The 16,501-nt window shown below is 38.2% G+C and overlaps 1 protein-coding gene across 8 annotated transcripts in view; it reads right to left on the reverse strand.

Annotated features, from left to right (window-relative positions):
- The window catches only part of myo9aa (myosin IXAa), a 244,333-nt gene that overhangs the window by 20,046 nt on the left and 207,786 nt on the right, over positions 1-16,501 (reverse strand). For all 8 annotated transcript variants that reach the window (XM_067455438.1, XM_067455027.1, XM_067455363.1 and 5 more), the window contains 8 exons: positions 12,674-12,795; positions 11,992-12,203; positions 11,375-11,491; positions 10,452-10,640; positions 10,213-10,260; positions 5,483-5,594; positions 5,163-5,224; positions 4,892-5,084 (listed from right to left, as the gene is read on the reverse strand). In XM_067455438.1, coding sequence (XP_067311539.1) covers positions 4,892-5,084; positions 5,163-5,224; positions 5,483-5,594; positions 10,213-10,260; positions 10,452-10,640; positions 11,375-11,491; positions 11,992-12,203; positions 12,674-12,795 — 1,055 coding nt within the window. The remainder of the gene's footprint in view (positions 1-4,891; positions 5,085-5,162; positions 5,225-5,482; positions 5,595-10,212; positions 10,261-10,451; positions 10,641-11,374; positions 11,492-11,991; positions 12,204-12,673; positions 12,796-16,501) is intronic.

Raw genomic sequence — 16,501 nt, forward strand, 5'->3', positions numbered from 1 at the left:
GTGCTGCTATTCTGCTGCTCTATAAAGTGATGAACGGCACTTTGACTCTGATTTGTGTTTTATACAGTCGTGTGCTTTGGGACCGCGACCATGACGAGGTAAACTGGAAACCGGCAATACACACAACCAGTGTTGGGGAAAGTTGTAAGTAATGCATTACAATATCATATCATCTTTTGGGTATCAAAAATCTGGGAGGGGGGGGGGGGGGGGGTATGGGTTTATGGGTTAGTATTGGTTTATGTAAATCCTCACATAAACCCATACTAATAATAATAATACATTTTATTTGTACCTCTTCCTACCTGTATGACAACTTAAGAAGTGGGAAATATACATAAATTGTTATCAGTTTGGACTGCATAAGTTATGAATTATATATAGATTAAACCTTATTAAAGATACTGAAGTTATTTACTCAAGAGCAGAGCATATTTAGTGAGCAATTAGTTTTGTTCTTTACATTGTCATTATAAGTGAATACTGTCACTTTAAAAGATCTTCCGCTGTCGCACATAATGAAGGCGCAGTTACAAAACTTACAAAACGCGTGACTGTCCCCCACCTGCTCCTCTTCAAAAAATTAAATCGCTGTCCCAATGATCTCGGTATTTACACGAGGGTTTGGGTTTATTGGCAAGAGTGCCTTCCGTCTCTATCGTTAGTTACGTCCATCATCCGTCTCTGTTCTGTTTTTTTCCCGCGTTGTCACTCGTCGTCATCTGACCTCACACACTATAACCTCGCGACAACGGCCACCTGAAGGCTACTGCAGATGGCAGTTATCGCGAGGCTAGTTACAGAGCTCAGATTGGAAATGTTTTTTTTTTGTTTTTTTACTCCGGTATTATTATTTTGTTAATAACGCAGGTTAAAATACGGGAGATTTATGGAAAAATACGAATATGGGAGGATGGCGGGAAAGAAGTGTAAAATATGGGACTTTCCCGGCCAAATTGGGATACTTGACAGGTATGCAATATTGCGTTACTCCCTTAAAAAGTAACTTATTGCGTTACCTAGTTACTTTTTACGAAAAGTAATGCATTGCATTACTTTTGCGCTACGTTTTTTCACCTGGACTGGGCTTGTTTTTTTATATAACAAAAAAGTAAAAAAAAAAAAACAATCTAAAGTATTATTTGCGTATGGTAACTGTAACTGAATCATTAAAGGTCAAAAGCAAGACAAGTGAGATTGAATGCATACAAATATTTGATTTATTTAAAATATTTAATTGTTGGAGGTTTGCCTAGTATTCTGATTTTGCATTTCACAGATTTTATTAATTTTGAGGAGTACTTAAAAGTTTTTTTTTATGCAAATGAGATTAGTAAATGCACGCTTAAACTACAATCACCATCATGTTTATACACAACGACTCCACACTTACGATTTATCTCAATATTGGGTCAGTCAATAAATGGGAAAACAAAGTAACTTGCGTTACTTATTTGAAAAAGTAACTCATATTTTGTTGTAAATTTTAAAAGTAATGTATTACTTTACTAGTTACTTGAAAAAGTAATCTGATCATGTAACCTGAGTTACTTGTGATGAGTTACCCCAACACTGCAAACTTGTCAATCTAGCTCCACCACACCTTTATAATTTACCTGCAGCTACTTAGAAATATGGTGTTTTGACAGAACTGCTTTATTAAAAAGTTAAACATTAAATATTGCGCAATATAAATCACTTTTATAGAGGCTGTTATCGTATTTTCTAGGCATACATGTTAGAAACCTTATACCAATGAGGGGCATGGCTTTACCTGTGACTGCATGATCTTACAGTTAAAAACTATACATTCAATTTAAAGGATAATTTTTCTCTTTAAATGTTTTATGAACTTTTTAATAGTTCAAATTTAATTAATGTTATTTCAATGAGAGCCTCACCAAAGATAGATATCGTGTCTTACATAAATCAGGTGTTAACTCTAAAATATGATTGTTTTTAAAGAGGTAGTTCAACCCCAAAAAAAGTGATTGTTTTCTCACTCTTAAGTCGTTCCAAACCTGAATGACTTTCTTTCTGTGTAGCATGAAAGAAAATCATTTGAGTCTGTTTTTTTGTCCATACAATATTCAATGGTTGCCTAACAAAAATGGTTTTGGTTGCCAACATTCTTTTAAAATATCTTCTTTTGTGTTTCACGGAAGAGAGCGAGTCCAACAGGTTTGGATCAACTTGAGGGTGTGTAAATGATGACAGGATTTAAAAGCAGTAAATTGAATTTAATGCATCCCAGCTCAAAATCAGTGCTTTACTGTCAAGTGCTAGACTGGGTAAACCCAGACTGATCTACAGGCGATTTGATTTCGCCCTTCAGTCTGGAAACCTGTACATACTTTTATCCTGCTTCTGTTACACTTTTGCGGGAACCAATCACAGACTGGCTTATCCACCTGGATCGCTATTGGTGGGTTTAACACGATGACAGATAAAGGAGCGATGGGTCGTTGCCCGTTGATCATGCCTCTTGTGGTCTGATTGGCTGAAGGACTATCCAATTGAGTCATTTGAACTATGCTCGTTGATCACGCCTCTTGTGCAGTAGAAAATACAGAGCTTGTACAAAAAAAAAGAAAGAATAAAGAGCAGACTCTCCAGACTAATGTTCAATCTTAAATTGAGCTCTGTCTGGTGATAGCCAGACAAGTCAAGTGCATTTCTGTGTGACAAAAGTGCAATATTACATTTGTTAACTGCATTTGCAGTAAATTCAATAATATCCATCATTATTTGTCCCTGTCCTAATTGTACTCGAATTTAAGGCTCAGCAAAAAAAAAAATCACAGGGGAACTCATGGGCCGGATGGGCTGCGTTTGTCCAGGGCCGAATTTTAGCCCCAGTGCAGCCCTGTTTCGACTGCACTGACACTATTGGATGAGAGCTGAACTGATCTGATGACTTCAGTGTTTTCTGTAGAGATGATTTACAGCTGAACTTATGAACTCTACACAGTTTTTGAACAGAAGCGAATCAACAGTGAACTGACTTCAGCTCAACAATGACACTATTGTCTTTTTAGAGCTGCTCTACAGCAGAACGGAACTCATTATTTTTCTGTTTATCCCTGTAAAACTGCATAAGAAATTTTACCTAAGCGTAGTTCATTATATAACTCATAGGTTTAATAGCACAGTATAGAGTCTATGAGTCGATTGAATGGTTTTGCAGATTAATCGGCACCAATAGCTTATTTTTTTAGATAGCATATTAGGGTTTTCATGAGCTGTATGCCAAAATCATCAGTATTAAAACAATAAAAGACCAGACATATTACAGTTGGTGTGCAATGAATCTAAAATATTTGAAAGTTAAATTTTTATCATTACATTATTGAAAATAATGAACTTTATCACAATATGCTAATTTTTTTAGAAGGACCTGTACATGCAATATACAAATGTGTCTAATTTCAAAGCTGTGGCGTTTGTGTAGATATTTAAAGATGTCCATCTATAAGCATGACTCTTTGGATTTAGATGAAATGGCAACACTTAAAAAAGAAAAAAATAAATAAATCTGTAACAAAGTATTGTTGTTCATTGTTAATTTCAACATTTACTAACAGAGGGTACGTGATGTCACCATCAGCCGGGGTCACGCGGTTATACCCACTGAGTGGCAGCATTGGTTTTCAATGCGAAAAACACACCAAACACATCGAAAACATGAAAGCGCTGTGAGATTGACTGTTCAAAAAGATTCGACAAGAAATCTGAGGTATATTTTTACAGACTGCCGAACGCTACAGAAAAGAGAAGCAAATGGATTCCTAGAAAATGGAAAACAACTGGACTCCAGGCAGAGAAATGTGAATTTTGGGGTAAATTCATACCTTATATATTGTGTTGTTATATATTATATTGACGACTCATTAATTATATATTCAGAGTGTCTATTCACACCAAGTGCAAATAGTCTTGTCGGCACGTGCTATTCGCACTAGCTCAGCCTAACAATGCCTGGTTGGGCCACACAAGTTGAAAAAAACACGCATTTTAACGTCTTCATTGCTAAGAAAATATGTTATTTTCACTAAGTGTAAATAGCCGCTGCCTTAAATATTTACCATCTTATATTCTGCATAACTGGATGTTTTTTTTAATAAACACTGACAAAAACTATACAAGTTTTAGGGCTGGACGATATGATATGTATAACATTGATATGAGTGATCACCCAGATTTAGACCTACCTATAATTTATTTATAAAAATGAATTTCGAATTATTTCCCGGTGTCGAAATCAGGCTCATATAAATGTCAGAAAGCACGTCAATATCCATGGATCACTGGATCTTTGGTAAGTTGTAAGGAACACTATCGAGTCAAACTTCACAATCGAGTCGTGCAACAGCTCTTTTGCCACTCAGTCCGGCGGGAAAGTGACGTCAATACATTTTTTGATTTTTAAGTTTTATTCCATAACACTAATTAAAGGTGCAGTGTGTAAATTTTAGCGGCATCTAGTGGTGAGGTTGCAAATTCTCACCACTATTCTCACCAACACCCCCCCATAAAACCGTAGTATATTGCAGTCTGCCAATAGATCCTCATAAATACTACACACTGCACCTTTAATGCACTATGAACTAACATGAATGAACCAGGTATAATTCGTATATAAAATGTTTTCTTATATTTAAAAAATACAGTACATTTTCATGATTTAGTGCCGTTTTAAATGTTTTTAATAAAGTTCAGCACTATTATATGTGTTTGTTTTCATTTAGCATCCATGTTTAAAACTATTGGTTGATTAATCGGTTATCGGCCATCTGTAAAATCCACCGTCGGTCGACCTTTTGCACAGTACTTTATGACTTGAGCTGGACTTAAACATGGCTAGAAATCACTGCATTGTCATGTGTCATACCTGTGTCCAGACCCTGCTTCAGCTCCTTAATCTTATTGGTGGATCCAGACTTCCTGTAGATCCCTTCGGTGTACAGGCCATGCATTTCAATGTAATTGATGAGTTTCTCCGCCACCAAAGGCACCGTTCGCTCGTCGTTGGTCAGACGGGACAACTCCACGCCAAACTGCCTTGAGGAAAGTTCAGGGTCATACTGCACAGAGAAAGAAAGAAAGTCAGTGACGCATCCGTCCCGATCACATGAACGCACTTATCAGAAAAAAATCCTTACCTTCTTGCTGCATTTGGTGGTCATCTTCTGACAGCACTTTCTGTGACAGGCATAGCGGCAAACTACACAAGACACAGACATCTCATTCATTCTCATTTTCCACATACGGCACGGATTTCTTTTTTTTTTTCAAAAAGCACAGCCACCTAAAATAAACTCAATTCAAGTCAGCATTCCTCTCTCATTGTAAGATGGCGGAAAACATCCTGCTTTACAAAGCCTGTTCTCTGTTCGAGCCGAGAGGCCATGGGTTTGTTGGTGATCAATCGGATTATGTTAAATTGAGTTCAGGCCCGCTTTGACTCAGACATGAAACTCACGTTTGCAGACACACGCCTTGTCCATCATCCAGATGAGGGAGGAGCAGTACTCGCAGTAGGTGGGAATACTGTATTGAGTGGACTTGAATATGTGGCCGTTGTGTTCCTCCACCTGAAACAAACAAAGACTCAGTGTCAGATGCTTTACAAGAACAACAGAACTGCTAAATCAGTACACAAAAACTCTGGCCCTGTTTACAGCTGGCGTTAAGATGTGTTGATCGGATCACACGTAGACGAGGGAGACATTCCCGTTTACACCTGGTGTTTTAATCCGTCTCTTTTGTCCACTTTCAACCACATCCGTCCTGATTTCTTTAAGGGGAGGGTCTATGGGTTGAATGACTTTAGATGTTTTAAAGTCAACATTTATGTGATGAAAGTTGAGTCGACGTGAACACGGGTCTTCTTGTGCACAGGACAGCTGTGGCATATGACAGCGCTGCCCATATGGTTATTGCTCCTACATAACCGCTTTTGTATCAGTTCTTTTGTCATTTGGTCGTTACATTTCTCACAGATTTCTGCTTGTTCTGAATCAGACACAGATAAATTGGCACAATAAAGCTTATATTACATTTAGTATATGAATGCATTAGTAGTGAGAGGGCCATTGCGTGTGAATTAATTCTACCTGCCAGTGTCTCTCTTCTAATAGTGAAGCTGTGAGTTTTAGTTATCAAGAAATATATGCTAGAACTTTTCAGTTAAGCTATTTTATTGATAAATCACAGAACAGTGTTGACAATACATCTCTGCGCTACTCTGCGCGTGTGATCTCTGCGTGATGGGCGTGTGTGTGTGTGTGCATGCGTTACAATGCACCATGCATTAGTTTAGAACGGTGATTAATAGCGTGTATTCTCCCGATCAATTTTGAGCATCCAGATGGTAATCAAACATCTTCTGGATGGCTCTTGGAGTATGCATTTATTTGTTATTTTAATTGTTGGAAATGGAGCGTGCGTGTCAGGAAATTGCTTATCCTGTTGCGCCCTCTATAGGCCAGCGACTGGTCGACATCAAGCTTAAAGCGTCATGACAGAGCATTAAAGTTGACTAGTCGACTAATCTGCAACCCCTTGCGGGTACATGTATGGAATGTTTCTTGGGATGCCTCCTAATAGACAAATTTTGACCAACTTTTATTAGTCACAGAAAAAAAAAATGAAAACCTAGCTTACAGACCATCAAACAGCAGATACGTGTGGTAACTACAGTATGTCAGGAAATTGAAATGTTCATCATCCATCGACGTCAAATATGGCTTATCATTTGAAACATGTAAGTAATTTGGCCGCTCGCTCTAATGTTAACCTAGATAAATGTGTGCTATTATTAGACACATATCAAAGTGTTTGTGCGGAGTGTGGAAGCTAAAGTAGTAGGCAAGTCTCGATCACTTGCATTTTTGATAACAGCAAAACTTAAAATACTCTGTCATTTATGGTCATAAGACATTATTCGAAACTTTGAGTACACTCACTGTGCTTTTGTAAAATAAAGTAAACCAACAGGATGTGCTTTGTGCCGTCTCAGTCTCTATGCACTGAAGCAGGTCACTAAAATGAACTGAAACTCCCCTCACAGACATGAGAAATATAACTATAGAAAGCTTTAAAAAAAAGTCTACTTTTAACCAAACCAATTTAAATGGAAAACAAATACTCTATGTATTTGTATTAAACGTGTAACTAGTGGACTAATGGCTTAAATGAACGACTACTTGTCAACTAGAAACATCTTTAGACGGAGCAGCCCTAGACATTTCAGATCTTTCAATCTACCGTATTTTCCAGACTAAGTCGCTCCGGAGGATAAGTCGCATCAGTCAAAAAATGCATCATGAAGAGAAAAAACAACAACATATATAAGTCGCACTGGACTGCATTATACTGGAATATAATGCCAGTGCGGAATCGAGCAGCAGAAAGAAAGGTTGGAGTGAGTGAGAAACTTGTCAGGGACTGGCGAAAAGCAAAGGTTACTTTAACTGTAATGAAGAAAACAAAGAAAGCTAATCGCGGACTGAAAGCAAGATCAGAGCTGGAGGAACGAGTCCACAGATTGAGCGCTCTGCCGGGAGAGAGACAGCTGCGCGAGTCGAACGCTGCCAGTGTGAATCATTGTGTGCATATTTTACTGTTTTCTGTTCTGTTTTCAGGTAATTTTTTCAGGGGTAGGCTACAGGAGCAGCATACCGGCTGTAGACGTAGATACATGTTTATTCTTGTCAGTTAGTATGAATTAAATTTGATAGTCTTGTAAACTGTGTCTCATTTCAGAAGGTTGCGTCCTCCGGAGGTCGCATTTGAAGGGTGCATACGTCATAAGGCCGTCTCATTTCAAAAAAGTGAGTAGGACTCTCCAAATGCGACCTCCGAATGCGTCCTTCTTTCACAGGATTTCAGAGTGTGCATTAGAGGATGACACGGGAGTGGATTTTCACTCCTGTCCAGTCCCACTCCCATAGAAAGAAATCTTGTCCCGTCCCACTCCCAGACCAAAGTTTAAAAAATAATCCCACTCCCATCCCGCTCCTGTTTAAACTGACTCCCGCTCCTGTACCGCTCCCATATTTTTTTTTCTTCAATTAGTGTTTAGTTAATACATAGAATTTGATTTAATCTGCTCTCCATCCTGTTTTAGCTGCTGAGCCCCTGTTTCTAGATTTTCTCCAGAAAATGGAAGACAGCAAATAAAAGAAAAACAGTACATAGTTCACACCATGTCTACAATAGTTTAATAAATCCAAACAGCACATAAAGCTGCATTTTACTCATTTATTGTTGAGTAAACAATACATTTATAGTTTTAGTTATAGTTCTTAGAGCATTGCTGTTTGAATTCCGGCGGGAAGCCGTGACAAAAAGCACTGATGGCTTCTGGGATGGCTGGGTCATGTAGTTATTTTGTAATTGCGTTACATTGTAGGAGTATTAAAAGGAAATTACAAAATGTTGCATTTACTTTTATTTTATTTTCGTCTTTGCTATTGGTTGATTCCCGCTCCCGTCTGCTCCCGTTAACGATTTATCCTGTACCGTCCAAATTCCGTGATTAATAGCAAAGATGACTCCCATCCTGCAGGAATCCCACGGGAATCCCGTGACCCGTGGGATTCCCGGAAAAATGTCAGCCTCTAGTGTGCATGAGGTGTAGCCTTCGCAGCTGGAGATAACCCATAATTCTTTGCGTCGCCGTTAACAACCATCATATACATTTTTTTATATTATACGAAAAAACTAGCCTAGAAATCTAGACGCACCCTAGCGGCAGCAAATTTAATTTGCCCGCAAGTGTCGTCTAGGAACTCTCAATACCCATCTGAGCTGTATTCCTCACAATCTGGACGGCCCAATCACGTCGTGTATAGAGTCGGCGGGCGGGGCCATAATGACGACGGCCGAGTTGCGTTTGCGTGCTTCTAGTAAACACAGAAACTGGCGAACGGCGGCGGTCTTCCGAATCAGCTTTGACCGCGACTCTGGAAGACTTGGAGTTAAGCTTTTCTCTGAGAAAAGAACAAAGAGCGGCACTGAAGTCATTCTTAAAAAGGGAAGATGTGTTCGGAGTTTAGCCGACCGGATACGGCGAATGTTTAATCAGTCAGCGAGCTCAGCTACACCTTCGTTGCTCTGGTTGGTTGTAGCGCTATCCTATCGCGTGCAGAGGGAGTTTGAAAGACAACCGTTTATCCGCCCCTCGGATTGAGCCCTGTCTATGGGGAGTTTCCAGACCAAACATCTTGATGTGGGTCTGGCTTGTCAGGCTACGAAAAAACTGCACCACTGCCAGATATACATGCGAGCGTAGGTGTGGTGTTTAAAATGTAAGTTCAAGCTTGTTTTTATTTTTAAGCTCTATTACCTCAAACAGATAGTTGTGGTTAACAGGATTACAACGCTTTAGTGCTTTTTAAACGTTTAGAACAGTACATTGCTGTCAAGACAAGAAACATTTCACAGTAATTTTTAAGTTATAAATCATTTTCATTCATATAAACTGGCGTGAGAGCGCAACGAGGCTGAACGTGTTGGCATAGCGACGTGATACTTCCTGCCTGTGTGTCCTACAAAGGACGTCTCGTTTAATTCTGATTGAGGACACTCCGTATACTGCATCCTACACAGGACGTGTCCTCCGGAGGACGCAGCCTTCGAAATTTAACGAAATGAGACACAGCTGTAGTCTATTTTTTTTGTAGTCTGTAGTCTTGTAGTCATATTTTACTTGTAGTCTGGAAAATATGGTAATTGACAAAATAAACTATTGTAATATAGGTATGAACGTGCCTGGAGACGATGGAAAAACACAGAGAGCCGCAAGACCAGTCGAACGCTGTGAGTGTGTGTTAGAAATCGGGAATGGTGAGAGGACATTGTGCTCGGTACGTTTTTCATCTTCAAACCAAACTTGGGTCTCCAGCCGTCAAAGTTTAAATCCCGTCTGGCTCGCGCTCTTCCCATAATGTTCCCGCATGAGGTCAGTAGACGGAGAGAAGACGGTCTTTTGTGGCTGTTTGAACACATTCGACCACATGAGCGTCTACACTACCAAAGCAATCCGGACGTATGTGTTCTCCACTACCTCTGGACGTAGCTGAAAGTGGACAAGCTCAAAATGTTCTAGACCCGTTTACACCTGTAGTGTCGTCGACTTGTGATCCGATCGACCAAAACGCATCTTAATACCAGTTTAATCAGGGCCTCAGACTGTGATTCACTCACTATATCAGCGTCCTTTTTCCTTCTCTTCTTGCGGTCTGGTTTGGGAATCTGTGGGAGAAAAATAGCCAAATAAACACATGGTGGTATGAGAAGAAGCCACTGGACTGCTTCTGGATAATGGCAAAACTATAAGTTATAAAGTTATCAAGAACTGGACACATTAATCCTATATCTGCCATTTTAAAATGTTAAGGCATATTTCTTTACATCAATGTTCATGTATAGTGTTATGACAGTACCTTGCTCACACTGCTGTCCAGAGGTTTGTGCTCGGTCATGAACTCGTCCAGAAAGACTTTGAAGGTGTTGACCCAAACTTTGACCGGTGACTCACTCCAGTCCCTCTGCTCCTGACGCATGTTTTTCTCCAGGATTTGCTCAAAGAGGGCATAGAGATCCTTATAACGAATGCTCTTCCCATCATCCATCTGCATACAGAGCAAAAACAATACATCTGACTCTGAAGAAACAACAATCTCTTCCATGTTAAGGGTGTTCACTCTTGGACACAATGACCAAAAGTAATACATAATGATTATAGATGGCAATATGAATAAATTTGAATTTTGAAAAGATATTTGTGAATAAAGCACCATTTCCATCCCATGTTCAAGAGTACAAAATAGTCACTTCCTGGGAAATTGGTGCAAAATATCAGTAATAAAAATGGAAGTTGCTGCATTTGTCTCTTTTCCCCTCCATCATAAATGAGCGTCGTCTCAGAGCGTCAGGCGAAACACACGTGAAACACACACACACACACACACACACACACACACACACACACACACACACACACTACATGCTGTCATGTTCTCTTGCGTTGGGATGCTGGTGTGTGGGAACACAATCGGGAGAGACACTTCTGAAGGGAATTAAACCAAATCATTCTGATCACAGACTTTGACTCAGAGCCACCAAACCAACATTTGAGCTGCTGCGATGCGATTGGCCTGCTGGTTAGTCCAGTTATCCAATCACAGCCAAGCTGCCCGATTTTATTGTTGTGCATCGAGGGATTCATTTGGCAAATGTGTTTCCGTCGTATACATTTTTTCTATGGATGTTGGCATTTCCATCCAGCTTTTTTTATAATGCGATATCCCAAAATAGGTGGATAGAGACATGGCTGGTAAAACAAGTGCTTTATTGCGATACTTACAGCTAAAGCTGTGGAGTACGAGTTGAAGATATTCAAGCGGAACTCCTTCAGCGCCTTTTTGAAGACGACATCCACCATTGTGTCTTTCTTACCATCTTCTGTGTCTAAATCTGTAATCTGTGAGATTAAAACAAGGTTACAATGGCTCGACGACTGAATGCAGTTGTAGCACTGCAAAAAATGCTTTTCTTACTAAGTAATTTTGTCTTGTTTCAAGGTAAAAATATCTAAAAATTCTTACATTAAGAAACATTTACTATACACATTTGTATGCACATACAAATTATTGTCTTGTTTTGGGAAGAAATAACTCAAAATTAAGAGAGTTTTTGGTTAAAATAATCTGCCAATCGAGTGAGAAAAATAATCTTGTTTTCTGTTTGAATTAAGATTATTTTTCTTACCCCATTGGCAGATTATATTGCTTATTTTAACCAAAAACTCTCTTAATTTTGAGTTATTTCTTCCCAAAACAAGACAATAATTTGTACTTGTCTAGTAAATGTTTCTTAATGCAAGAATTTTTTAGATGTTTGGACTAGAAACAAGACAAAAATACTAAGTAAGAAAAGCATTTTTTTGCAGTGAGTAAAGTCAAGCGGAGAGCAGTCACACACCTTCTTCATGAGGAAGTCGTTCATGCTCCTGTAGTCATTGGCACATGTGAGGATCTGCAGGGCATCGTTCTGCCACTGAACTGGCTCTAAAGTCACATTACTGATCTTCACACTGCGCCGCCGCTTGACTTTAGGGGACGGCTCTTTGTTCTCCTTAAACTCTCTCTGTAATGTAAGGTCTGGGCTTTGAGGAGGGGACAGGCGCTCCACCCCTGGAGAATGAGAATAGCAATGCTTTAATGACCGAAGAGTCCTTCTCAATATGCACTGCAAAAAATGCTTGTCTTACTTCGTTTTTTGTCTTGTTTCTTAAAACAAGAAGTATTTAATATTTAAACAAGTAAAAATAATTGTCTTGTTTTGGGGAAAAAATAACTCCACATTAAGAGAGTTTTTGCTTAAAATAAGTACAATAATCTGCCAATGGGGTGAGAAAAATAATCTTAATTCAAACAGAAAACAAGATTATTTTTCTTACCCCATTGGCAGATTATTTTTCCTCTTTTAAGCAAAAACTCTCTTAATTTTGAGTTATTTTTTCCCAAAACAAGACAATTTTTACTTGTCTAGTAAATGTTTCTTAATGTAAGAATTTTTAGATATTTTGACTAGAAACAAGACAAAGATACTAAGTAAGACAAGCATTTTTGCAGTGTGTACTAATGACAGTTTCTCATCTCACCCTCTTCCATCAGAAGCGTGGCTTCAGCGTAGTCTCCATCCAGAGCATCAATGCCACAAATTCGCGACGTCTTCTTCTCTCCATGCTTCGCCTTTCCCCAAAACCGCATTTTACCGCGAACCCTGCAGTCGATACAGATGTTGACGAGGACAGCAGGAATAGTTCAGCCAAATACTTTCTGTTTCCCTTATGGTCAAATTTTTTTATGGAAGCTTGTGTCCACCAGGGAACAAAACAATTTAAAAGATAATTCCAACTTCATATCACTCAATTCTGTCTTTATATTAAACAATTCCGACTTTACATCTCGCAATTCCGACTTTACATCTCGCAATTCCGACTTTACATCTCGCAATTCCGACTTTACATCTCGCAATTCCGACTTTACATCTCGCAATTCTGACTTTATATCACTCAATTCCGACTTTACATCACTCAATTCCGACTTTACATCACTCAATTCTGACTTTATATCACTCAATTCCGACTTTACATCACTCAATTCCGACTTTACATCACTCAATTCCGACTTTATATCACTCACTCAATTCCGACTTTACATCACTCACTCAATTCCGACTTTACATCACTCACTCAATTCCGACTTTATATATCACTCACTCAATTCCGACTTTACATCACTCACTCAATTCCGACTTTACATCACTCACTCAATTCCGACTTTACATCACTCACTCAATTCCGACTTTATATCACTCACTCAATTCCGACTTTATATCACTCAATTCCGACTTTATATCACTCACTCAATTCCGACTTTACATCACTCAATTCTGACTTTATATCACTCAATTCCGACTTTATATCACTCACTCAATTCCGACTTTATATCACTCACTCAATTCCGACTTTACATCACTCAATTCTGACTTTATATCACTCAATTTCCGACTTTACATCACTCAATTCCGACTTTACATCACTCAATTCCGACTTTATATCACTCAATTCCGACTTTATATCACTCACTCAATTCCGACTTTACATCACTCACTCAATTCCGACTTTACATCACTCAATTCCGACTTTATATCACTCAATTCCGACTTTACATCACTCAATTCCGACTTTATATCACTCAATTCCGACTTTATATCACTCACTCAATTCTGACTTTATATCACTCACTCAATTCCGACTTTACATCACTCAATTCCGACTTTACATCACTCAATTCCGACTTTACATCACTCAATTCCGACTTTATATCACTCACTCAATTCTGACTTTATATCACTCACTTAATTCCGACTTTATATCACTCAATTCCGACTTTATATCACTCACTCAATTCCGACTTTACATCACTCACTCAATTCCGACTTTACATCACTCACTCAATTCCGACTTTACAACACTCAATTCCGACTTTATATCACTCAATTCCGACTTTATATCACTCACTCAATTCCGACTTTATATCACTCACTCAATTCCGACTTTATATCACTCACTCAATTCCGACTTTATATCACTCACTCAATTCCGACTTTATATCACTCAATTCTGACTTTACATCACTCAATTCCGACTTTATATCACTCACTCAATTCCGACTTTATATCACTCACTCAATTCCGACTTTATATCACTCACTCAATTCCGACTTTATATCACTAACTCAATTCCGACTTTATATCACTCAATTCTGACTTTACATCACTCAATTCCGACTTTATATCACTCACTCAATTCTGACTTTATATCACTCAATTCCGACTTTATATCACTCACTCAATTCCGACTTTACATCACTCAATTCCGACTTTACATCACTCACTCAATTCCGACTTTATATCACTCACTCAATTCCGACTTTATATCACTCAATTCCGACTTTATATCACTCACTCAATTCTGACTTTATATCACTCAATTCCGACTTTATATCACTCACTCAATTCCGACTTTATATCACTCAATTCCGACTTTATATCACTCAATTCCGACTTTATATCACTCAATTCCGACTTTATATCACTCCATTCTGACTTTATATCACTCAATTCCGACTTTACATCACTCAATTCTGACTTTATATCACTCACTCAATTCCGACTTTATATCACTCAATTCCGACTTTATATCACTAACTCAATTCCGACTTTATATCACTCACTCAATTCCGACTTTATATCACTCAATTCCGACTTTATATCACTCAATTCCGACTTTATATCACTCAATTCCGACTTTATATCACTCACTCAATTCCGACTTTATATCACTCAATTCCGACTTTATATCACTCAATTCCGACTTTATATCACTCAATTCCGACTTTATATCACTCACTCAATTCCGACTTTATATCACTCAATTCCGACTTTATATCACTCAATTCTGACTTTATATCACTCACTCAATTCCGACTTTATATCACTCACTCAATTCCGACTTTATATCACTCACTCAATTCCGACTTTATATCACTTACTCAATTCCGACTTTATATCACTCACTCAATTCCGACTTTACATCACTCAATTCCGACTTTACATCACTCACTCAATTCTGACTTTACATCACTCAATTCCGACTTTATATCACTCAATTCCGACTTTACATCACTCAATTCCGACTTTATATCACTCAATTCCGACTTTATATCACTCACTCAATTCTGACTTTATATCACTCACTCAATTCCGACTTTACATCACTCAATTCCGACTTTACATCACTCAATTCCGACTTTACATCACTCAATTCCGACTTTATATCACTCACTCAATTCTGACTTTATATCACTCACTTAATTCCGACTTTATATCACTCAATTCCGACTTTATATCACTCACTCAATTCCGACTTTACATCACTCACTCAATTCCGACTTTACATCACTCACTCAATTCCGACTTTACAACACTCAATTCCGACTTTATATCACTCAATTCCGACTTTATATCACTCACTCAATTCCGACTTTATATCACTCACTCAATTCCGACTTTATATCACTCACTCAATTCCGACTTTATATCACTCACTCAATTCCGACTTTATATCACTCAATTCTGACTTTACATCACTCAATTCCGACTTTATATCACTCACTCAATTCCGACTTTATATCACTCACTCAATTCCGACTTTATATCACTCACTCAATTCCGACTTTATATCACTAACTCAATTCCGACTTTATATCACTCAATTCTGACTTTACATCACTCAATTCCGACTTTATATCACTCACTCAATTCTGACTTTATATCACTCAATTCCGACTTTATATCACTCACTCAATTCCGACTTTACATCACTCAATTCCGACTTTACATCACTCACTCAATTCCGACTTTATATCACTCACTCAATTCCGACTTTATATCACTCAATTCCGACTTTATATCACTCACTCAATTCTGACTTTATATCACTCAATTCCGACTTTATATCACTCACTCAATTCCGACTTTATATCACTCAATTCCGACTTTATATCACTCAATTCCGACTTTATATCACTCAATTCCGACTTTATATCACTCCATTCTGACTTTATATCACTCAATTCCGACTTTACATCACTCAATTCTGACTTTATATCACTCACTCAATTCCGACTTTATATCACTCAATTCCGACTTTATATCACTAACTCAATTCCGACTTTATATCACTCACTCAATTCCGACTTTATATCACTCAATTCCGACTTTATATCACTCAATTCCGACTTTATATCACTCAATTCCGACTTTATATCACTCACTCAATTCCGACTTTATATCACTCAATTCCGACTTTATATCACTCAATTCCGACTTTATATCACTCAATTCCGACTTTATATCACTC

The sequence above is a fragment of the Pseudorasbora parva genome, chromosome 1 (assembly GCF_024679245.1).
Source record: "Pseudorasbora parva isolate DD20220531a chromosome 1, ASM2467924v1, whole genome shotgun sequence".
Lineage (NCBI taxonomy): Eukaryota > Metazoa > Chordata > Actinopteri > Cypriniformes > Gobionidae > Pseudorasbora > Pseudorasbora parva.